The sequence below is a fragment of the Solanum verrucosum genome, unplaced genomic scaffold, assembly GCF_900185275.1.
Source record: "Solanum verrucosum unplaced genomic scaffold, falcon-dt-bn FXZP01000257.1, whole genome shotgun sequence".
NCBI classification, from domain to species: Eukaryota; Viridiplantae; Streptophyta; class Magnoliopsida; order Solanales; family Solanaceae; genus Solanum; species Solanum verrucosum.
Window position 1 is genome coordinate 2,439,378 of NW_026020539.1, and position 25,375 is coordinate 2,464,752.

General features: G+C 37.3%; 2 protein-coding genes and 1 pseudogene across 2 annotated transcripts; 1 reads left to right on the forward strand and 2 right to left on the reverse strand.

Annotated features, from left to right (window-relative positions):
* Positions 1–1,448: 1,448 nt before the first annotated feature.
* On the forward strand, positions 1,449–5,841 carry LOC125809954 (aspartate aminotransferase, cytoplasmic-like). The gene is made up of 12 exons (XM_049489490.1): positions 1,449–1,571; positions 1,799–1,870; positions 2,144–2,205; positions 2,291–2,374; positions 3,054–3,153; positions 3,240–3,360; positions 3,630–3,793; positions 3,933–4,070; positions 4,567–4,688; positions 4,780–4,874; positions 5,023–5,143; positions 5,585–5,841. The coding sequence occupies exons 1-12, from the start codon at positions 1,515–1,517 to the stop codon at positions 5,667–5,669; spliced, it is 1,221 nt and encodes a 406-aa protein (XP_049345447.1). The 5' UTR covers positions 1,449–1,514; the 3' UTR covers positions 5,670–5,841.
* Positions 5,842–6,062: 221 nt separating this feature from the next.
* On the reverse strand, positions 6,063–8,061 carry LOC125809967 (rop guanine nucleotide exchange factor 12-like). The gene is made up of 7 exons (XM_049489496.1): positions 7,808–8,061; positions 7,613–7,729; positions 7,379–7,533; positions 7,238–7,312; positions 6,890–7,156; positions 6,484–6,804; positions 6,063–6,381 (listed from the first exon to the last, which is right to left on the reverse strand). Exons 1-7 carry the CDS (start codon positions 8,046–8,048, stop codon positions 6,064–6,066), a joined length of 1,494 nt encoding a protein of 497 aa, XP_049345453.1. The 5' UTR covers positions 8,049–8,061; the 3' UTR covers position 6,063.
* Positions 8,062–20,472: 12,411 nt separating this feature from the next.
* Positions 20,473–20,876, reverse strand: LOC125809995 (uncharacterized; annotated as a pseudogene).
* Between the last annotated feature and the right edge of the window lie 4,499 nt (positions 20,877–25,375).

Sequence of the window (25,375 nt, forward strand, 5' to 3'; positions counted from 1 at the left end):
CGACCATTAATTATTATGCAAAATATTTTTAAAATTAATAAGCAAACTCAATTTATTTCTTACCAAAAAAATAGTTTCAAAATAAATTGATTTTTTTAGAAGTATAAATCTTAAAAGATTTCCGTGAGGTAAAAGTTAAAACAAAAAGTAAATAATGTTAAAGTTGGTATTATTTTTCTTTTTCATAGTGAAAAGAATTAAATTAGGACGTCGCATAGTTAATGTGTCTTTTTGAAAATTCTGAAACTGATCAAAAAATGATATAATAATATAAGTTTGAAATTGTTTAGGGGTAATAGAACGCCCGCATAGTTAAATTATCTTTTTGAAAATTCAGGACAGCTTCATGTGTCATTTTATGTCTTTTCTCCATTAAATATAATATCTCCACTACTTCTTATCATTATATGTGTAGCAATATCCACATCTTCACCACTTTCTCATTTATCTTTCATATTTCTTAATCTTCTCCACATTTTCAAGGATTAATGCAATGTTTATGACTTTTTTTGGATGTTCCTATGTAACACTATAAAATAGAGATCTTGAGTATTATGTTGTACACATTTGAATATATTTGAAAGAATAATAATAAAAATCTCTCTGTTTATATTGTCTTCATCTTCATATTGTTCTAACCTTAATTTTATAACATATTGATTGAAAATTTTAATATTTACTTTTTAGTTTCAATTAAATGAGGTAAAAACTTAATTAAGTTCATAATAGTTTTTTAACATAATTTTTCTATAAAATAATATGAAAAGTAAACGTGCACTTTTCATAATTCGATGCTCAAAAGTATTTTTTAGGAAAATGAGTCAAACACAATTTAATTATCAAAAATACTTTTCAAAATGAATTAGTCAAACACAATTTTATTATCAAAAATACTTTTCAAAATGAATTAGTCAAACACAATGTAATTATCTTTAAAGTGGAATAGTCAAATAAAAATTATTTTTCTCCAAAATAATTACTTTTCTAATTTAAAAATAAAATAAAAGTGTGTCCAAATAAGCCGTTCAAAGCATTTTTAAAACTTCATCAAACATTAATTATTATGTAAAAATACTTTTCAAAATTAATTAGCAAATATTACCATTTATTTCTTACCAAAATTTAAAAATAAATTGATTTTAGAAGTATAAATCATAAAAAAATGTCGGTGAGGTAAAAGTTAAAACTGAAAGTAAATAATGTTAAATGGAGTACTATATTAAAGTCTGTATTTTTTTCATAGTGAAAAGAATTAAAAAAGAAAGAAAGGAAGTTATATTATGCTATGGAGCAAGAAAGAAAAGTTTGTAGTTGGCGCAGTCCCGAGTCCCTTGTTTTGAACCGCCCACTGTGTGATAGAGATACAGGTGGCGTATTCCACGCAGCCCCCAAAGAAGCGAACAATACCTTTTTTTTTTATTATTAAAGATTAAAGATTAAAGATTAAAGAAAGAAGGTGTACTGAACTCACCTCCATAACATCGTTGAACTTGTTCTCTGAAATTCCAACTCCAATGGCAGATTCTGTGTTTGCTCATGTTGTTCATGCTCCTGAAGATCCCATCTTAGGGGTGGGTATATACCTCTTTCCACTCCTAACTCCTCTTTGTTTTTGTTGTTAGACTTAGGACCAACTTTAAAAATTAGTAATAATCAGTTGATGATTTGATCTTGGAGATCATTTGATTTGATTGATGGCTACGTGGTTTTCGATTCTATTGCATGGATCTAGGTTTTTCTTTTATTTCCCGAATGTGTTTGTGCGTGTATCTTATTTTATGTTGATTCAATAATACAGGTAACAGTTGCTTATAACAAAGATAGCAGCCCAGTCAAAGTGAATTTGGGTGTTGGCGCATATCGAACTGAGGTCTCTCACTCACTCTTTTCCTTCCTATTTCTTTAATCTACATACAACTTGCTCATTCAATGAATCTTTTTTCCATTTCCTCCCCTTATGTATAATTAATTAATAAGATTAAATCAATTATATTTGTTTCCATCATTCCAATGATACAAATAAAGATATTTTCTTGCTGCTACCTCTGTTTTTTTGTTTTTTTTTAGTGATTGGTTCTTTAATCCAAAGCTAATTGTTATTGTAAAGTTTGAAGAATCATTATTCTAATGACAACTATGACAGGAAGGAAAACCACTTGTTCTTAATGTCGTGAGACGAGCTGAACAAATGCTTGTCAATGACACGTGAGTTGGTTGCTAATTAGAGACTTTATCTTATGGGATATCACTTGAAACCAACATACTAATCTAAGCCTACTATGTAATGTAGGTCTCGCGTGAAGGAATATCTCTCAATTACTGGACTTGCGGATTTTAACAAATTGAGTGCCAAGCTTATATTTGGTGCTGACAGGTTTGAAGATTTTTCGCTCTTTCTAAATATTGCTTGAGTTTAAATGGGTGCATTTTCTAGTACGAGAGACTAAATCCATATCTGTTTTTATCACTTTTATTCTGTAAGTTAATGTCTTTTTCACGTTTGCATTTTGGAAGGTGAAAACTATGGTAGTATCTTCTTGAGCACCATTTCCTTTGCATAATAATCTATACATGTTGTGCGTACATCCTTTTCTTATTGATAGTAAAAGGCTGCTGAACCACTTATCAACAACAACAACTACGCTTCAATGCCAAGCTAGCTACTGAATTATCACTGTCCATGTCCATTCCATTTAGACCTGTCTAGCTGAACCAATTATCTCTTTAAAGAGGAATGAAATGCTGCTGAACCTTCAAAGTTCTTCCTTCAGTCTTGCTTGATATTTTGATGAGAACTGATGACCTTTATTTGGCATTTCATCTTATTATCACGGCCTTGCATCATAAGAAAATTGTTCTAGACTTATTTTTCCCTCCTCTTTGTTTTGAACTGATTATCTGTGCATGGTGAATGTGATATCAAGAATTCTGTTTCTTTTATCACGATTACTCCTTGTTAAGTTGAGTTATGAGTTATTAATTTACTTGTTAGGACATCAACAGATATTTTTAAATGTATCTATGCTTATGTATTTGTTCTGTTGCTGATACAGCCCTGCCATTAAAGAGAATAGGGTGACCACTGTTCAGTGCTTGTCGGGCACTGGTTCTTTGAGGGTTGGTTCTGAGTTTCTCGCCAGGCATTATCATGAAGTATGTATTCCTTACACTCTTTCCCTTTATATGTCTGAATCAAAATGACACTTGAATGAACATTCTACCATTTGTCTTGTTTCCAGCATACTATATATATACCACAGCCAACATGGGGAAACCATCCTAAGATTTTCACTTTAGCTGGGCTTTCAGTAAAATATTATCGTTACTATGACCCAGCAACACGAGGCCTGGATTTTCAAGGTACCACTGTTGCCAATGTTCTTAAGTACTCTTGTAAATAAGAACAGACTCTAAAGAGAAAAAAGAAAAAGAACTCACTCTTTTTATACACTAGTTGACTAGCTCCTTGTCATGTTTGGATAGATCTATATTTTATGTGTACCTATAACAAGATTTTTATTTATTTAATTTTGCTTTTCTTTGCTATAGATATAATCACCTTATCTGTGGCTTCCCCTGCTTTTGGTGTTGAGTATACTTAAAAGGTGGGTTTATTATGACCCCTGCAGGATTATTGGATGATCTTACGGCTGCACCCTCTGGTGCAATAGTTCTTCTCCATGCTTGTGCTCATAACCCAACTGGTGTTGATCCAACAATTGACCAGTGGGAAAAAATCAGGAAGTTGATGAGGTCCAAGGGGTTGTTACCTTTCTTTGACAGTGCTTATCAGGTTAAGCTTAAGATGGGAATTTAACATTCAAGTGATACTTCGTTTAGAATGATTGCTAAATATTTTGAATCCCACAATCTATGTACTAATGGGCTGCTCAACTGACCCTACTGTATTACATATTTTCTTGATATTGCAGGGTTTTGCCAGTGGGAACCTAGATGCAGATGCACAATCTGTTCGCATGTTTGTGGCTGATGGTGGTGAATGTCTTGCAGCTCAGAGTTATGCCAAAAACATGGGACTGTATGGAGAGCGTGTCGGTGCCCTTAGCATTGTGAGTCCTTTGTCAGTTTAGTTACTTTCCCTTTTTATTAAGTGATACAATTGGGGGCTGAAGAATTATCATACTATTTATGTCTTAAAGATACTGTTTTTCTTTAAATACACTATTCAAGTTGTATTCCCTGAAAAGCTTAAAGTTCTGCAGCACAATGAACACAGTCTCTAAAGATTCACAGCCAGATTTAAAATATTTGAAGGCTGCTTTATTTGGTAGATGTGCACTTGTTTACTTGGTGTTGCGGCCTCAATACAATTCTGTGATTTTGGTTATCCTCTCTCTTTTTTTGCTTGTGGCCATGATGTTTTCGTCCTTCCTTCTTTCTGCCCTATTGCTTTTTTTGAGGGCCTCCGTGTCCACTTAGATTGTAATTGGACAGAGTGGAAATGGTTGGTAAAGGATAATATGTTTAGGAAAAACGGTCATTCTCTTTGCGATTTAGCTATAGACAGTAAAAGCTGAACAAGACTAATATAATTTTTTGTTGTAGGTTTGCAAAGATAGCAATGTTGCAAGCAAAGTCGAAAGCCAGCTAAAGATGGTTATAAGGCCAATGTACTCAAATCCACCGATTCATGGTGCATCTAGTGTTGCCACTATACTCAAGGACAGGTTTGTGCAGCTATTACAATATTCTTTTTGCTCGTCAGTAGATAGTATATAGCTTCTACATTTTGACGCCGTTGTTATCCATTGGTAATAGACAAATGTATGACGAATGGACAGTTGAGCTGAAAGCAATGGCCGAGCGAATTATTAGCATGCGCCAGCAACTCTATGATGCCATGCAAGCTCGAGGTATCTGATTTTCTGATTTGTTCTTTCTAGTGAGGCTTGCTGTGTCTGTCTGATTGGTGTGACTGGTACTGCTATGAGAACTTTTTCTGGAGAAAACACATGTAATTGTTCCGTTTAGTATTAATGCAAGTTTAATTCTGTTTTGCAGGTACTCCAGGTGATTGGAGTCATATCATCAAGCAAATTGGGATGTTTACGTTCACAGGATTGAATGTTGAGCAAGTCTCGTTCATGACTAGAGAGTATCACATTTACATGACATCTGATGGGTAAGGACACCCGACTGTTGATAGTGGTTTCATTCTTTAGTTTGTTACGGTGGATCACTCTTTTGTCAATAGAAACTTAATGACTTCGAACTTAGAAGTGCTTATTGTTGATTGTTTCTGCTTGAATTGTTTAGAAAGGAGAAATTTCGAACTGAAAGTTTCAGTTTGGAAAATAAGTATAAGAAAGTTCAGCTCTGTCATCCATATCAGTACTTAACTTTACCGAAGAGATTGCTGCTACTGTTTTTCTTCCCCTCGTTCCTAATTACACCGTTTTTCTAAAAGCATTACATTCAATCCATGTCATATTCACTTCTCTGGTATGAGTTTGAAATATCTTTGTTGAAGTTGGAATTGGTTAAAAAAGATGCTCATTACTAGTGACATTTTTCTCCTTGAAATTTTTAAAAGAGGAATCATCGTCTCCTTTCTCATTTGCAGGAGAATTAGCATGGCAGGTCTTAGTTCTCGGACAGTTCCTCATCTTGCTGATGCCATGCATGCTGCTGTTACTAGGGCGGCCTAGATTAGTTGCATTCAAGAGCAGTTTTATTAATATTGAATCTACTTTCCATGATCGCCTCCTTATCCTTTGATCTTAAATAAGACGAATGTGTCTATGTAGACATAATATATATTTGGAAATTTCATTCTAAAGGAATTTGATGAGGTCTTCTGCTAAGGCGAAATGTTATGAATTCTTATTTTCTCGCACATGTTGGTTGATTGATGAATTAGAAATATTGGACATCAACAAGTATCATCACATACTTGGAAAAAAATAAAATAATCCTAGGTTGCTCGCTATTGTGAATGATTTCTACTTAAAACTATGAAGTGAGTTATGCTGATTTACAAGATGAACATGAAGCGTTTTGTCCAAAAATGGATCTCTTTCTTCTTGTGTTTATGGTTTTTTCTCATGTTTGGGGAAGAGCCTCCAAGTTAGTCTTATTTATGTCTGCCTCTCCTTGTTCCATATTCCAGCCCATGAAGTCAAATAAAGTCATTGAGGTAGGTGTTTCTGCTGTACAATCCGACTCTTGTTTAGGAGTGGACACAACACTTTGTGGTTTTTGAGGTGATGAATCAGCTGAACGGTTCCACTTTGCTATTGCAAGTGATGGATCTTGTGCGACAGAATCTGCGTATAGGACATCCTCGATGCGTGATGTGACTGTGTTGGCTAGACTCTCTAGTACTCTTGAATAGCTCTCTAGAACAGAATGTCCCACATCCTATAGTCAGAAAGGTGAAGGAACACACACTTGATAACATGTTCAATCAATATTTATCATAATGAGTATGATACTACTACTACTACTACTACTACTACTTACTCTGTTATATTGAATTTTACTTATCTCAAGGGAAGATTGAGGGATTTCAGGAAATCTGTGTTTTATCAAGAGTAAGATAGTCTCTGCTCTCTCTTCAAACAGCTCCCTCTTCTCCAAACTCACAGCTGGAACCCACGAAGATTTTGCATCTTTTTGGTGCATCTTTCTCTTCCAAATCACAATAGATGCTTCAATTCTGTCTTTCAAGTTAACAACTTTGTGTTCCGATGACATGTCCATTGTTGAAAGGAATTGTTCTGGATCAAAAAACTCAACCGTGATGTTCTTGTAGATTGAATCACCAAGACTTGATCTACCATTCTACAAAAACCAAAAAAAAAAAAAGTCTCAGATAGTATATTAAAATGTCTCTTCCCTCTTCAATGAGTGAATGAATGCTTCTCACCTTGGGGAGAGAGTCGATGTAGTTTTCAGGGACTTCCATTTCTGCTAGTATTTGGGCATTAATCGCCATAGATGCTTTGAGTACTTGGTTCACACAATCCTTCTGATATTGTAGCCATCTTCTCGATTCATCTGAGAGGCCCTCGGGTGGAACCTTGATGGTAGGTAGCCACCACTTATCACTTCTCTGGACACCTTTTTCAGAATCATCAGCATCTTTTGAGATATACCAAAATTCTTTTGCGTCTTTGAAATTATCTAAGCAATCCTGATTCATATATTTATGTAGAATTAGAGTTGATCCTGATTCATTTATTTAAATAACACTATAGGGTAGGGATGTTCTCACAATGAGCATTGCATCGAGCTTCTTTAGAGCAGGGATGTTCATGAGCAGATCTTTTCTTTGTTGAGTAATCATTATCTGTCAAAACAGCTTATTGTTATTTCAGTCTTTGAATGTTGAAAATTAAGATGGTGAAATACATACCTCCATGTTTGTTCCATCTTTTGATTTTTGTTGTCCAGGGACAAACTCAACAATGTAATCTGTCACAGATAAAAGCCAGTCGATTTCTTTTCTCCATCTCTCTTTTCTCTTTTGAGACATGGGCTCCAATTTTGATTGTTCTCCAAAAATAGAAGCTATAATAACATATGTTGGAATCAAGAGTTAGAAAGTAGTTGTGTGTGTTTTCGATTATATTATATTATATTATATTACCAGCTAGATTGGTAATGGCATTTGATAAAGCGAGAGCTGATGAAACACCTTTGCCTCCTCCTGACATATCCTCTCCTAAAAGCATCTTTGAAAACCTTTCTTTCATCAACTCCATGTCTGGATAAATGTATTTGCATCAAGTTCAAGCATGCATGTTGTGTATCAATATAGATAATAATGTGAAGAACGAATTACCTGAAGGTTTGGCTTTTGGTACCTTGGTCGTCAAGGTTGAAACAAGTGATGGATCAAAAGCAGTACTATCTATCTGTTGATTTTGTAAAGGTATTATTCCTCCTCCTCCTCCTCCGATCTCCTCTTCGTCATCACTACTACTCTCCCCTCCAATGCTATGTGCCAATTTACTTGGAAGCTCAAGTATCTTCCTAAAATTGAAAGACCTCGACTTCTGATACTTATTTTCTTCCTTCACCATTTTTGTTTCAATTCCCTAATTACCAGATCTAATCACGAAATAATAAATGATCTGTCCTCTTTGATGTAATAATACTTTCTACAAGTTTCCCTTCAACAATTCATAAATATATAAATCCCTATTTATAATGTATGATTTTTTAACAAAGGGATTCAATTCAGACCCTTTCAACATTGAATATTAATATGTTTTTGCCCTCAAAGAAGGTGAGAAATGGAAAATTAAGAAAACCTTCCCTAATATGAGAATCATGAATGTGTAAAAGGTTTCTTATTCTCCTGAATTTTCTCAAGGGGTTTGAGAAAATAAGGGAAACAATAATAAACAACACATAATAGTTCTTGGTTTGTTTTAATAGAATGTGGTTGATTTTTCACATGCAGCACAAAGCCTGGGAAACCCTACAATCCACAACTAACTATATTTTATTTTGAGATGGGAGTCTATTTGTCGGGTGACTGCCATAAATAGAAACAAGACAACATTGGAGTCAACCCTTTTACTTGTATTAGATTTTACACAAATTTCATAGTGTTATTACTATTTTTTTTTTTCAAATTACAAAAATTCCTTAAATTTGGTGGAATCCAGATACATCCCAAAACGTCCTGATACATTACATCTCGGTTTCGGATACATTTCTCAACATCCTGATACATCACATACGCCTCGATATATCGTGAAGTGATGTATTCAACCGATACATCGCGTAAAGTGATGTATCCGACTAATACATCGCGTAAAGTAGGGATTTTTGTAAATCTTTCAATGAAAAAGAGCCAAAAATACCCTCGAAGTATTGGAAATGGTACACAACTACCCCATCCACCTATTGGCTCCCAAATACGCCTCGATATATCGTGAAGTGATGTATTCAACCGATACATCGCGTAAGGTGATGTATCCGACTAATACATCGCGTAAAGTAGGGATTTTTGTAAATCTTTCAACGAAAAAGAGCCAAAAATACCCTCGAAGTATTGGAAATGGTACACAACTACCCCCATCCACCTATTGGCTCCCAAATACCCTTCCCATCCACCTTTGGGTCCAATTTTAGCTACTTCTTTAATGGACTACCATTTAAAATAACTAAATAATTATTTTAATTACATGGCGCTCAACCATTGGTTGCAATTTAATTATTTAATATAATTTTAAACTCACCCATTATCCACCTATTTGGAACTAAACCCGCCCCAATACTTACTAAACCCGCCCCAATACTTACTAAACCCACCATCCCCAATACAAAAAGAACCATCTAATAAAAACAACCCTAAACCCTTCGTTCCCAATATACACTTCATTTCCCCAATTTTATTTCAATTGTCTTCCTATTTAGAAGATCAATGTTCATCTTCTTCGATTTGTTAAAATTGTCAGCATCTTCTTCGATTTCTTCTCCTGAAGAACTTCAATCCTGTAGATGTAAGTGCGGATTTATGGCAAGAGATTTTATTGCTACAATTAGGGGTGTACAAGTCAAACCGTAAAGTCAAACCGAACCGACGAACTAAATCAAACCGAAAAAAAAACTGATTTGTGATTTGGCGGTTGAAAAAAAAATGACCATTCTTGGTTTGGCTTGGTATTAAAAGGAAAAAAGTCAAACCGAACTCAAACCAAACCAACATAATATATATATATATATATAATTTTATTTTATTTATAGATAAAAAATATTATTTATAATCTACTTTGTTATTATATTTTTAGTTAGTTTATAGTTTTCAATGTTTATATATTTTATTTTAAATTTGAGCTTGTAAAATTTTGTAAATATTATATATATATATATAATTTTATTTTATTTATAGATAAAAAATATTATTTATAATCTACTTTGTTAATATATTTTTAGTTAGTTTATACTTTTCAATGTTTCTGTATTTTATTTCAAATTTGGGCTTGTAAAATTTGTAAATATTTTTTTTTGTATTAAGATCGAAACAATTATATTGTTATAATTTTTCAAATTCGAAGTTAACAATTTACTTTGTAAATATTTCGTTTTGTATTCAGTTTGACTGTATCCTTTAATTTTATTAATTTAACATAATGAACGTTGATATTTTAAAAAAATAATATTTTATACTCATGTGAATTTTACCGTCTTTACGAAAATTTCTATTCATTTAACATTTCTTATGTTTAGCTTATCACACAAGTAAGTGAAAATATATTTGATCTTTTTTTCAAACACCGTATAGTTGTAAAATATCGAAAAAACCAAAAAACCCGAAAGAACCGACTAAAACCAAAACCGAAAAAATCAACTTTGTGTGGTTTGATTTTGTTTTTATATTTAATAAACTGACATAATTGGTTTAGGTTTTTTTTTTAATGAAAAACCAAACCAAACCGACCTATGTACACCCCTAGCTACAACTCTTAAAACTGGAGTCGATTCTACAAATGTCGTCGTCTTGGGTCAAATTCTTGTGGTTATTTCAATTGGATTTGAAAACTTCCACGTCATCTGTCAACCATGATTCATAATAATGAAATGCATATATACCAATATTTCTCCACTCATTTTAATATTAAAATAAGAGAATTCACCAATTTAGTTGAAGGTAGACTATTATGCATAATGAAGGTGTGCTCTATATTGAACCTTCACTTAGTAAAACAATAACCTTTACTCAGAGTCAGTAATGGTCTCAGACTTTAACTATGACTGCTTAAGGAAAATAAAGTATCATTTCTTACATAAAACAATCAAGGTGTTGACATAAGCTTTAATAGCCAACACATTACAATCTTGTGCTATCTCAATTTTCATAAGTGTTTTTTGAGAATAAACTCATTCTCATAGAAAGCGGCCTACTTTCATACTCACATAGGTGAAATCTGTCATGGGTTCTCCTATAACTTAACACCCCACTCATACGAGATACAAGGTAGGGTTTCCTCATATATGACTTAGTTATTTGGACTTCAGTTTTCATCCCCTTTGATGTGCTTTAGACCCTTATATCATGACCCGCCACTTTGCCCTTCAAATTTGGCATAAAAATAAGGAGGAAGAATCTAGAGTTATTGAGAGAGGTTAATGGAAGATTATAGAATTCCCTAGATCTTTCCTTTGAAGACTCTATAATGCCTTAGAAAATATCTTAGAAAGCTTTAGAATTTCCTAGAACATGTAAAGAATTCTAGAATAGGACTAAAGTGTAAATATTGTAGGGACTTGCAAAGTAAATATTATTTATACTTAGGCCCCTAAGAAGTAGTATAAACAGAGGGCCTCTCATTTGTAAATTATTTAACAAAGTGTAAGCATTCCACAAGCAATACAAAGCCTTCTTCCAAAAGCTTTCTAAGTCTTTTACCGACCTTCTCTTTGCGGTCTTAGTTTCAAAGGTCTTTACTTGAGCTTACAAGATCTTGAAAGATAATTGAGTAGGTATCATCGTCATCACTACTAATCTCCGATCTCCAATTCTATGTGCCAATCTACTTGAAAACTCAAGTATCTTCCTAAAATTGAAAGACCTCGACTTTTGGTACTTATTTTCTTCCTTCGCCATTTTTCTTCCAATTCCCTAACCACATACAAAGAAGATCTCTGATCAAGTTTCCCTTCAACAATTAATAAATATACAAATACTTTTATAATTATAATGAATAGTTTTTAAAGAAAGGGATTCAATTGAGACCCTTTCAACATTGAATATTACTTACTATTGGCACACCCCCTAAATTAGTGTTTGCAATAGGCCTTTTGTACATATATTTTTGCCATGTGAGAAATGGAAGATTAAAAAAACCCCTCCTTTTTGGTCTAAAATGTGAATCATGAATGTGTAAAAAGGTTTCTTAGTTTATTTTCTCAAGGGGTTTGAAAAAATAAGGGAAACAATAATAAACAATACATAATAGTTCTTGATCCATTTTAATAGAATGTGGTTGAATTTTCACATGTAGCACAAAGCCCGAGAAACCCTTTAATGGACAACTAACTATATTTTTATTTTGAGATGGGAGTCTATTTGTCGGATGACTGCCATAAATAGAAACAAGACAATAATGGAGTCAACCCTTTTATTCGTACTAGATTTTACACAAATCTCATAGTGCAATCATCTTATCACTATTTTTTTTTAAATTACAAAAATACCTTAAATTTGGTGGAATTCGGATACATTCCAAAACATCTTGATACATTGTATCTCACTTTCGGATACATTTCTCAACGTCTAGTACATCACGTACGTCTTGATGTATCGTAAAGTGATGTATTCAACCAATACATTGCGTAAAGTGATGTATCCGACTAATACATCGCGTAAAGTAGGGATTTTTTAAAATTTTCAACAGAAAAGGACCTAAAATACCCTCGAAGTATTGAAAATGGTACACAACACCCCTATCCACCTATTGGCTCCCAAATACTCTCCCCATCCACCTTTGAGTCCAATTTTAGCCACTTATTTAATGGACTACCGTTTAAGATAATTAATTAATACTTTTCATTACATGGCACACTGATGAACCTCAACCACACCTCATCCAATTCTAGGTGTGGGCGATTGTAATCTAGTATAAAATCCAACGAAAGGTTGGGGTCAAACCCACATGGAGCAGTACAAGTTCAAATTCAGTTACAAAGTTACAAATGTAATCTAATTGGTGGTAGGAATAGAAATTATCGTAAAAATTTAGTTAAATTGAAAGGGGTGACAACAAATGTCAGATGAGAGGGATTGGTTTGCCAATAATCAATTGAAACAATTATGAAAACAGGGCGTTTCAACAATATTAAGAGGAATTATCGGGATGTGATCGATTATAGGCTAATTATGCTATATGGGTAATTGAAGTTTATTAATAATTTTTTGAATCGCTGTACGTAGGCTAGACTATAGGTGCAATAGTTTTTTCTCGAACAACTATTACTGTTCAGGCGAGTTCTCTCGAACCTCGACAAGCTTAGCATTACAAAACAACCCAAAACCTTCATTTATCTACTCTCTTGAGCTAGATAGGTAGGAGCGAGTTAAGATTCACTCTCTCGAGCTGAACCCATAACAACCCACACACTACAATCATCAATCGATAACCTTGGTTTTAGAACCTCTCTCTCGAGCAAGCCCAAAAAACTAAGCTAAAATTATATTTGCAACTACAATTCATGAATTACTACTCACCTTTGATCAAAACCACATTAAAACAAAAATTAAATCATTAAATAGCAATACCCATAATCTAATTAAGCCAATAATCACATGATCACACCCCAAGAATTGAGGTTTTAGCTACACATCATAAAAAGAGAGAAACAATTACCAACTTTATTAGCCATGATTTGGGTAAAATTTTCCACGTCTCTACAATGCTCCAAAATTGAATAAATTCGAAAACCCAATTGCAAGTCCTCAAAATTTTGTCTCAAAAGCTTCAAAGAAAACTAAAATTCTTCAAAACTCTGGAATCAGAACTGTGGGTACATAGGGAAGATCCTTTTTCCTCTATTTAAATTTCAATTTATAGTTTCGCAATTTTTGGCTTGAAAGGCCATTGGGCGAAGTAAGTCGCATCTCACCAACCCAGTCGGCGATCTGCCCTTCACTCCAATTCATCTTTGGTTTGTATTGGGCATTTTTTTTCAGGGTTATGTGACTTTAGGCGATCAAGGTTGCTATCGTGGAGTCATTCGATGATCCACCGACTGCCCATTTCTGTCGCCAAGTCGGTTCCTCCCTAAGGCTGGCACGCTGGAACTTCGGGCCAGCTAAAGAGTCACTCGGTGGTTCGCCGAGCGGTCTTGGCGATCACCAGGATTGCTTTTCTTCACTTCTTCAGCTTGTTTTCTCCTTTTTGCCTGGTAGTGTCCTTGCCTTGCTCCTTAGCCTTCATAACTGCAAATCAACACTTTAACATTTGTTTAGAGCATAAATTAGGAATTTGAGGACACCTAAACTATCAAAATAAAGCCCTAAATGATTTGAAATCTCGGACTCATCAACACCCCCAACTTAAACTTTTGCTTGTCCTCAAGTAAAATCCAAGATCATTGGTTCAACAAGGATGTCTACCAACAGTGCTACTTAAGACTCAACATAAATGCACACAAAAGGTTCAAACTACACATACAATGCTCAATTGTGCACTCAAATATTCAAATTGTGACTCACCATTATTAAGTATAATCAAGCTCACAATGCTTGCTTCAAATGCAAGTTCAAGCTCAACAAAAGTACTCAAATGTCCTCACAATAAAAAATGATTCCATATTCACACAAAACTTCACAACAATTTAAGGTGCCGAAATCACATACAACTCTCACGTTCATGAAGATGAACACATGTGTGACTCCAACCATAGGCTTGCCCTTATTTTCCAATCAATGTTCATTTCAGCTTACTCAAGATCACAAAGGTCTTTTAGGGCTTGTAATGGGGCTGAGTGTAAAGGTATGATCATTTAGGCTTAGTGGCTTCTACCTTCATGAAGTATGGCTTGAAAATGACTTCTTCTCCTTCTCTTTCACATTGAACATGTTCATAATCCACCCCATTATTCAACTAACCATGAATCATCGGATACCCCATTTCTTTTACTCCTTTTACACTCTTTATGTAACACCTCGTAACTAGAAAGAGTCATTTTTGGAAAAACTGAAAATCTGGAAAATTGGTTAGATTATGTTAAGTTTGAGTTTTGGGTCAAATTCAAATGACCATAACTCCTAGATCAAGATGAGTTAGGTGTTCTTCTAGATACCGTAGGAAATATCTTGGAATTATCTTTCCAATGCCGCCGAGTTTACTCAATTCCAAGTTTGTATGAGTGAGATATTCCCATTTGAAGTTGGGTTGTCTAGGTAAGGAAAGTCAAAACCGGATTTTAGAAGGGCATTATGGTCTTTTCACCGCCCAATTAATTAATTTCGTTTTTGGTAATTAAGTTGGGCTTTAAACTGATTGGGTTCAGTTTACACTTTTGAAAAACAAGTTAGGGTTTTGAGAGAAGAGAAAAGAAGAGGAGAAAGAGAAGGAGAAGCAAGGAAATCGTCAAGTTCTTGTTGAATTGCTTGTGGATTTCGTCAAGGGGTGATCCCTACGAGGTATGAGTTCACATAGCGTTGGGTTCGTTCACCCATGCGCCAAACATCTTTATTTCAATATGATTTTCGTCCTAAAAGATTGAGACTTTGATATTTTTGAGTTGTATTCTTGAATTGCTTTCATTCTTGAATTTGGGATGAGATTAAGGAGTTCTTGAGAGTTTAAGGTCGATTGTTAGAGTCATTTTGAGTTAGATTCTTATGTACATGTGCTAGGTATCTGAATCTAAAGGGAATTTGAGAAAAAGAATCGAGTTTAGGTGAATTAGGGGTTAGAAAATGAAAGAAGAAAAAAGTCGGGTCAAACTGGAGTCCAAGTCCGCATCGCGGACCTGCCCCACCTTTTCCCAGAATTTTCCTCCACGTCGCGGAGTGATCACGGACCGTTCTGCCTCAAAATTTATTTCATGACCAAATATTTAAATGCATCTCCGCATCACGGACTTGCTTCCAGACACTGATTTCTTGATCTTTTCTCATGTTTAACTATCTAAAAACACTCCTAAACATCATGAGATCTTTCCTATCACAAATCACAATCCTTAAATCCATAATTCAATTCAAGGATCAGTTAAGAGTCAAGTCAAGAGAAGTTAAGATCCAAGTCAAGATGAGTTCATAGAGTTTTCCAAAAGTCTTTTACAAACGTTTTAAGTTTGTTTTAAGACTTGAGTTTTGAGTTGAGTAAAGAGTCAAGTTTGAAGTTCATTTCTTCCAAAGAGTATATCGGGACTATGTATTCCCAAAGAGTTTAAAATGTTTTCACACTTAAAACAAGAGAGAAAACTTTGATTTTCAAAAGAGCCTTTGAGCTAGTTTTTCAGTAAAGAGTAAATGCTTTTACAATGAAGCAAGAGAGGAAACTTTGATTTTCAAGAGAGCCTTTGAGCTAAGTTTTGAGCAATTATCTCAAACCACAGAGTTATGTTTTTAAACATATTGACCTAGTATATTTTTGAAATAGTATTGAGCACCGATATGGGGGAGAGTGCAGACAACTCCCAACCCCCATAAATCATGTAACCACCATGGGTAGAAAAGGGTCATACTTTTTAGATGATTCCTTAGTGCTTTTTAGCATAGACTAGTGGATCCACTTAGTAGTCAGGTTCTATACCCTCGGCAAGGTATAGGACGACCCTGGCAGCGTGAGGAAGAATGTTGTATCATCACAATAGCTCTTAAGTGATGGTTGTCGGTTAGAGAAACTCCCACAGAAGTATTTTGTATTCTTATATACACAAAAGTATCTTGTATTTTTATATACATCCAGAGTTTTATTATATCTTTGCATACATATAGAGTTACTATTGTATTTCTAAATACACAGAGTATTATCCATGTTTTAAAAGCTTTTTTTTATATTGCATTCATATTATTATTTTATATTGAATTGAGTTAAGTTGAGCCCATGTATGTTCTTTCTGTTCCGTTCAAGATTATGTCTTGTTTAGTAGTCCCCTCGCATGCTCGTACATTCAATGTACTGATGTCATTTGGCCTGCATCTTTTAATGATACAAATACAGGTAACCATGATTAGCATCCAGCACATCGTTGATTCTAGTTGAGCTCCAGAGTTTGTTGGTGAGCCTCCTTACTTCCGGAGGATCCCTTTTATTGCTTTTTAGTAGTTTTTGTTAATTAGGATTTTGTGGGTCTTGTCCCGACATCCATCTCAGTTGTTTAGAGGCTTCATAGACAATCAGATGTTAGTTCTTGAGTTTTCTATTTCCTGTTTTAATGGTTGAGACTTGAGTTGCCACTATTGTCCAGTGAATGCTATCTTGATACATTCTAAGTGTTTATTGAGCAGTTCAGCTTACTTTTAAATGTATTTTTCTTCATGAGTTAAGTCTTCTGCTGAGTAAGTAAGCCAGGCCAAGGGTTCGCTTAGGGCTAACAATGGTTCTCGAGTGCCAGTCCCGCCCAGGGTGTAGGCTCGAGCGTGACAAACTTGGTATCAGAGCACAAAATTCAAGAGTCCTAGGGAGTCTATGAAGTCGTGTCTGTAGAGTCCTAGTTATCGGTGTGAAGCGCGCCACATCTATAATTAGGAGGCTGCAACACTTAGGAAATTTTCTCACTTCTTTCACACTCATTTCGTGCGTTAGAGTTTGATCTTTAAAAAGTTTCTTCTAACTCGTGCTTGCGCGTGTTTTTTCAGATCATGCCTCCACGAAGAGCTGTCTGAGGTCGTTCGGCTAGAAGGAATGTTGAACCACAGGAACAAGGGGTACGTAATGCACCAGAAGTGCAACCCCAATGAGAGGTCACTAATGCTGAGTTACGTGAGGCTATCCGGATGCTGAGCCACGTTGTGACCAACCAAGCTGGGCAATAAAGGGGAAATCGATAGGAAGTGGCTGATACTTTGAGGATCCACGAGTTCTTTAGGATGAATCCTCCGAGCTTCACAGGTTTTAGTGTTACTAAAGATCCAAAGAATTTTGTTAAAGAGCTTCAGAAAGTTTTCGAAATTATGCATGTTGCTGATATTGAGAGGGTGGAACTAGTTGCATACCGAATGAAGGGTGTCGCTAGGATATGGTTTGACCAATGGAGGAAGAACCGAGCTGAGGGAGAACTACCTACGAGTTTAAACTGCTTTGAGGAGGCCTTCTTAGGTCATTTCTTCCCCCGAGAACTGAGAGAAGCAAAGGTACGAGAGTTTCTAACTCTTAAGCAGGATTCTTTAAGCATTTATGAGTACAGTCTGAAGTTCACACAACTTTCCCGCTATGCTCCGGAGATGGTTGCTGACATGAGGAGCAGAATGAGTTTATTTGTTGTTGGGTTGTCTTGTCTGTCAAGTAAGGAAGGCAAGGCAGCTATGCTGATAGGGGATATGGACATAGCAAGGCTAATGATCCATGTGCAACAAGTTGAGGAGGACAAACTTAGGGATAGAGAAAAGTTTAAGAATAAGAGAGCTAAGATAGGGAATGAGTCCGGGCAGCAAAAGAGTAATGCCAATCGGTCATCTTTCTAACAAAAATTGAAGGGACCTGCTACATAATCTGCTAGTGCACCTGCTCCAAAGAGCAAAAGTGAGTACAATAGTCAGAATTTCAGAGCCAAACCTGCCTATTCTTAGGGTAGTATGGCACAAGGGGGTAGTAAGCCTCCTGCATGTGCTAAGTGTGGTAGGAATCACTCAGGGGCGTGTCATGATGGCTCTATTGGTTGTTTCAAGTGTGGCCAGAATGGTCATTTCATGCGAGAATGTCCAAAAAACAAGAAGGGTAATGGTAATGGGGGGCAATAAAGCCTAGTCTTCTTCAGTTGCTCCACTAGACAGAGCTGCACCTAGAGGAACTACTTCAGGTGCTGGTGGAGGATCAAACTGCCTATGTGCTATCACTAGTGGCCAAGAGCAAGATGATTCGCCAGATGTTGTCGCTGGTATGATCCAAGTTCTTAACTTTAATGTTTATGCTTTGCTAGATCCATGAGCGAGTTTATCCTTTGTAACTCCGTATGTTGCGATGAATTTTAATATTCTTTTATGCAACTTAGTGAGCCCTTCAGTGTTTCTACACCTGTTGGTGAGTCTATTATAGCAGAGAGAGTCTGTCGTGATTGTCCTATTTTCGTCAATCACAAGAGTACCATGACTGATTTAGTTGAGTTAGACATGGTAGATTTTGATGTCATTCTTGGTATGGACTGGCTTCATGCTTGTTATGCCTCAGTTGATTGTAGAACTCGATTTGTCAAGTTTCAGTTTCCAAATGAACTAGTCTTAGAGTGGAAAAGCAGTTCAGTAGTGCCTAAGGGTCGTTTTATTTCGTACCTTAAGGCAAGGAAGTTAGTTTCCAAGAGGTGTGTCTATCACTTAGTCCGAGTTAATGACTCTAGTGTTGAGATACCTTCTATTCAGTCAGTTTCAGTAATATACGAGTTTCTAGAAGTCTTTCTAGATGATCTTCCCGGAGTCTTTGTTGAGAGAGAAATAGACTTCGATATAGACAATCTTCCAGATACTCGTCCTATATCTATTCCGCCATATAGAATGGCACCAGCTGAGTTAAAATAGTTGAATGAGCAGTTGAAAGATCTCCTTGATAAGGGTTTTATTCGACCACATGTCTCACCTTGGGGCGCTTTGGTCTTGTTTGAGAGAAAGAAGGATGGTTCCCTTAGGATGTGTATAAATTACCGCCAGTTGAACAAGGTTACCATCAAGTATAAGTATCCTCTTCCGAGAATTGATGATTTTTTCGATCAACTTCAGGGTGCTACTTGTTTTTCCAAGACAGATCTCAGATCAAGCTACTATCAGTTGAGGGTAAGGGAATGTGATATTCCGAAGACAGCATTCAGGACCCGTTATGGTCATTATGAGTTCCTAGTTATGTCCTTTGGTTTGACCAATGCGCCTGCAACCTTCATGGACCTTATGAATAGAGTTTTCAAGCCTTATTTAGATATGTTTGTTATCGTGTTCATTGATGACATACTAATCTATTCGAGGAATGAGGAAGATCATGCTAGCCAACTCAGAATAGTTCTCCAAACTATAAAAGATAGGGAGTTGTATGCCAAGTTCTCTAAGTGTGAGTTTTGGCTTGAGTCTATGGCATTCTTAGGCCCTATTATTTCTGGAGAGGGAATTAAAGTTGATACTCAGAAAATAGAGGCAGTGCAGAATTGGCCTAGACCCATATCTGCAACTGATATTATGAGTTTCTTGGGTTTGGATGGCTATTATTGAAGGTTCGTAGAGGGGTTCTCATCTATTTCATCCCCTTTGACCAAGTTAACTCAGAAAATAATGAAATTTCAATGGTCTGAAGCTTGTTAGAAAAGCTTTCAAGAATAGAAAAAGAGGTTGACTACTGCCCTAGTATTGACTTTCCCAGAAGGCACACAAGACTTTGTTATTTATTGTGATGCGTCTAGAGTTGGTTTGGGATGTGTGTTAATGCAGAATGACAAAGTTATAGCTTATGCCTCAAGACAGTTGAAAGTTCATGAGAAGAACTACCCAACCCATGATCTAGAGTTGGCTGCCGTGGTATTTGCTTTGAAAATATGGCGCCATTATCTTTATGGTGTTCATGTGGATGTGTTCACTGATCACAAGAGTCTTCAGTATGTGTTTACTCAGAAAGAGTTTAATCTCAGACAAAGGAGGTGGTTAGAATTACTCAAGGATTATGACATGAGTATTCTTTATCACCCAGGTAAGGCTAATGTTGTTGCTAATGCCTTGAGCAGGTTGTCTATGGGTAGGCTAAGCCTGGGTGAAGTCTGCATATCAGGCTAATCCTGGGTGAAGTCTGCATATCAATCACTCCCTCTGTCTAGTCATCAGTGCCCGGTGTCTCAGCATCCTTGGCTCTACTAGAGCCCAGATGTGCCCCTCAATGAGGCCTGCATAGCTGTCTTTACCATGGTACCCTCTAGGTCCACCAAATCATCGTAGACAGTCTCATCTATCACACCAAGCTTCTCCTCATCTGTCTCAACCTCAAACTCGGTAGTTGCATCATCAGCCCTGTATTATCTCCGGTTGTAGGAGTTGGAGGGACCTCAGAACTGGCTGGAATATCAGTGCTCGACATGTCGGGAGCCTCCACCGTCTTAAACAGCATAGTAAAATCAGTGGACTTCAGATGGTCCACATCCTTCCTTAACCCAGTAATATCAGCCTTCAAGGTTGTCACCTCATTTGTAGCACCTCGAGTCTGCTCACAGGCTGCGACTCTAACAGTAAGGGCATCTAGTGCCAACTTGTGGTCCTTCATCTCAGCCTAAGTGGGCCAAGGTAGCAACTATTGTCCGCTGTATCATCCCAGGCATAACAACCTCAACCCGGGGGGCACACACATCGACTGAATGATCCAGATGCCCCATCTTGTACAACATGACCTGAGTGATAGGGGGTCGGGAAGCAGCAATAGTAGAAAAAGTAGTGGGAGGGGGTGCAGTACATGAACCAGGAGCACCAGAAAAAAAAAGGTCCAGAAGTACTTGAGGGCCCATTATCCTGAGGGGGCATGATTACCTCTGTTGGCAACATATCAACATCAACCTCCAGGGATGTATCCACCGGTGCTACCCTTCTCCTGTCAGCCTCATCCCGTAAGTACTCGACCTCAATTCATCGAATGTTAGTAGAAGAGGTGGGTGTCACCTCCACATCCGTCTTCTCATCTCTAGGAACACGGGCCCGTCTGCACAACTCATTAATCAGCACAGGGAAAGAAAGTGAGGTCTGGCACTGTTTGGCCTTCATGGCCATCTCCTGCTCAATTAGCAAACCCAAATTTAGCCTCTTCCTAGCAATAATGGACCAAGGCAAGCTGCCTTCAGGTGGCGGAGGATGGACTCGTTGTGAGATGGCATAATAGTGCTACTGATGAACCCGATCCAATATCTGGTAGCGACATTCCGTTCCTTCTTCTCTATGGGTGCACCTGCCTCTATCCACCTCAGGGTGACATCAGAGAGAAGGGGTGTCAGCCAACCCTTTAGATCCTCCAAAGTTTTCTTTTATACCAGGTCAATGAAGTCATGCATAATATCCAAGGAGCATCCTAGTACCGCATTTATGTTTGAGCAACACCATTTCACTTTCTTTCCCTGAACTACCACGAAGTCCACCGGTTTGAAGGCACTTGCCTTTTTCTTCCCCTTTGGCACTAGCTCACCGTAGGCTGAATAGAACTCTCGGACCCAAGTAGGAATGTAGGGACCCTGGGGTTTTGTAAATATCTCAAACTTGTGGAACTTGATAGTGTTACACACCTCTAGATACCTGTCCACCACACCGTCGATTGATAACCTCTTTTCTTCTAGAATGGTCGTCAAACCCTCGACCCTTAGTCGGTTTACTGACCGGGGAGGAGGACCTGAATTGGTGGTGCCGTGACTACTGTCTATGCTGGGGCTGCAACTGGAGGAGGATGAGGCACTGGGATCCTAGATGGATCATTCATCACTTTGGAGCGTAACTCTGCTCTCTTGGCCTGTAACAACTGATCATCCTCATACTCAGAGATAGAAGCGTGAGAGTCACTCTGTGACCCATCCTTACTACTTGAGGTGGTGAGGTGGGTGGCGTAAGCCCCCTCACTGTCGGAGCTCTCCTCTATAGGTGTAACATCGATGGGTGCCTTGCTCGTTCCTTTACCTCCTTTCGGAGGAAGTTTGGTAGACTTTACCCCGGAAGCAGCTGCTTTCTCATCAATAGTGATCCCACATGCCCGCGTCCGAGGTGGTATGTCTCTACCAGCTACTTTGGGTCTAGCCATGCCTGCAAAACCATGTGAATAACCTTAGAGAAATTTCAAAAAAATTGTTGCAGGAAGACTCGCCTAATTGATCGGCTAGTCGTCGAACCACTTTGGCGAGCCCGGTCAGGCTCGCCAAAATTTCCAGAACAAAAAATTTCAAAAATCAAAGCTGGTCGGCAATGTCTTGGGCCATTCGGCAGATTGCCGACACCAATCGACGAACTAGAAGTAGCTCGCCGAAAGTTATAGAGTCAATTCGACGAGCACATGCGTATTGCCAAAAGTTACAGAACACAACCTCAACATTTAGCGAAATAAAAAGTGATCTAGGGGACGTTTGGCGAACCATCGAACCCTTCGGCGAGCTCGACCCAGCTCTTCAAATGGCCCAACATGCCAATTTTTCACCCCATATTTAAAATCAAGCTCGCAACCCATGAAATCAAAATTAAACACCAAAGACATGCAACTAACAACAGACCCATATGACCCATGCTCCTGGGGTACTCATACTTCCCTCGATTTGGCCAAAATTAGCCAATTAACGTCTTTTGATCTTAAGAATAACGTTAACCGGTCTATCATCGGGCTAAAATCAACAATTAGCACAAATAGGGGAGACTCAGACTTCACCCCGCTAGACCCATAACCTTTAAAACACAACCCAACAAATTAAACTCGATACTAACAAGTAACGACATGGGAATTTATGATTTAAGTCCAATTATTACGACTTCACTTATGAACTAGCAAACCACTTATCAACGATCAATAAAACACAAAACACACAACAATATCAACCACAAAACAACAAATGCATTTGATTTCAACAAACTATTTAATTTGGGGTTTGCAAAATCAACCTTTAATACCAAAGGATTTGAAATGCTAGGAAGCAAATAATCCCCAAAATCCACCCCGAGCAAAGATTCAAAATGAAACGAGAGTAAAAATGCAAGAGTACGAAAAATCTAATATTGGTGTGAGAGTACGGGAATTGAAAAGATGAGAGAGAAGGATTTTTGAATTTAAAACCGTTTGGCCTTATTAAAATCTTAGAATTCGCGCGCTAGTCGCCGAAGTAAGTCGTGTCTGCCGACCCACTCGGCGATGCGCCGAATGGTATTTTGGCTCGTCGAGTTATATAGAATTCCCAACAATTTGGGGATTCAAACGGCAGGTAAAGTCAGGCTCACCGACCTATTCGGTGAGTTGCTGACTAAGCTTTTGGCTCGTTGAGTTTTACATAATACCCCATCAGGCTTGGTGGTTCAAATGGCGGTCCAAATCGAGCACACCGACCTGTTTGGCGTGTCGCCGATTGGACTTTTAGCTCGCCTACTATTCTATTTCTAACACCTTTCCTCTTTTCAACCTGCAAAATCAACACCCGTTATTCAAAAGAAAAATTTAAAAGCATAAAAAACTTGGGTTGCCTCCTAAGAAGAGCCTTATTTAACGTCGTGGCACGACGAAGATACCAATTCAAACTTCATTTTTAGGGTTGGGCATTGTGTCACTAGGCAACCCTCCTTTTGGCCTTGGATTCAAATGAGTCGAGATTTGACCCATTTGTGTCTCCAGCTGTTTAATAGAGACTAAGTGAGAAGTCACCGTTGTCTGATTGAGAGTTGAGACATCCTCCTTTATCTTTTTCAACACTTTGTCCGACCCTTCTACCTTATTGAGAATGGGTGCCAACATATCTTCCGTATGGAAGTTCTACGAGTCAGCTCTTTACTCTTTAGGCTTTTGGCATTCATGAGGTGGGACATATCTTTCCTTGTCACCATCCTTTTCCTTCCAAGTAGCATTACAGTCACGCCATTCTCTGTCATGGTTTCTCCATCCATCATCTCTATTCTAACCTGGATTTCCACTCGGCCTTGGATAATTTGGACAAAACCCTCCTCCTTGATTTGCAAGGAAGTTCACTTCCTCATTATACAACGAATCAAGGCGCCCTTCATTTAGGTTCTCTCCACCAATACCAACAATATTTACACTTTTCAACCCACTACCCATCACATTTTTCGACAAGATATCCAACTGGGTCATCATTTTGGCCATGTTTCGGTCTCTCTCTTGATCCTTCTCGATATTCTCTTTTGTCATTCTAAAGGTGAGAGGAGATACTTGATCCTTGCGAGTATACCATGCTCTGTTTATCTTGGTCATACCATTGAGAAGATGGGATGCTATCTCATAAGGTTGTTGCATTATACCTCGGGAACAAATTAATCAGCAACACCTTTGTTCACCAAGTCAAGACTCCTATAAAAGTATTGTAACAACACGTTGTTTGACAGTCTGTGAGTCGGGCATTGAAGTACCAACTTCTGAAATCTCAGCCACGTCTCATGGATTGGTTCAACTTACTTTCAAGAGTTTGAAACCTTGAATACTATCTCTGAGTGTCATCATCTTTGACGGGAGAAAGAACCTTACGAATAATGCTACTGTAAGCTCATCCCAATTGGTGATAGAGTTCCTCGGTAGATCAGCTAACCATTTGGTAGCTTCACCCAACAAAGAGAATGGGAACAACCGAAGAAGTACTGATTCTTGTAATATGTTCTTGATTGTGAATGGACCACATACGTCCACGAAGTTCCAAATATGCTCATGTGGATCATCATGGGCCACCCGTCCATATAGTCCCTTCATTTGTAGGAGCTGCAGTATTGTGCTAGTGACATAGAAGACAACATTCCCCTCAACAGGAGGTAGACGTATCGCGCCAATACCACCCAATTGAATCGGGTCATTCACATCGTTCAAATTTCCAATATCATCTTGGTGGCCAACTTGGCTACTATTACTATTGTTCACACTAATTTCTTCCTCTGTTCAAAACAAGCCAACACAAACTCAAAATAAAGTAAGTCGATTCAACTACAACATAAAAAGATTACCACTCAAACTTCAATAATAGAATTCTAAACACCAATCCCTGGCAGCAGAGCCATTTTTGATAAATTCTCAACCACACCTCATCAAATATTAGG

Bases quoted from the DNA above. Each gene is read 5' to 3' on its own strand.
- LOC125809954 (XM_049489490.1), top strand. From the start codon at position 1,515: ATGGCAGATTCTGTGTTTGCTCATGTTGTTCATGCTCCTGAAGATCCC. The intron at 3,794-3,932 runs GTTAAGCTTAAG...TTGATATTGCAG, and splicing joins TCTTTGACAGTGCTTATCAG to GGTTTTGCCAGTGGGAACCT. The intron at 4,875-5,022 runs GTATCTGATTTT...TCTGTTTTGCAG, and splicing joins TGATGCCATGCAAGCTCGAG to GTACTCCAGGTGATTGGAGT.
- LOC125809967 (XM_049489496.1), bottom strand. From the start codon at position 8,048: ATGGTGAAGGAAGAAAATAAGTATCAGAAGTCGAGGTCTTTCAATTTT. The intron at 7,534-7,612 runs GTAATATAATAT...ATGTTATTATAG, and splicing joins TGCCATTACCAATCTAGCTG to CTTCTATTTTTGGAGAACAA. The intron at 7,313-7,378 runs GTATGTATTTCA...CTGTTTTGACAG, and splicing joins AAGATGGAACAAACATGGAG to ATAATGATTACTCAACAAAG.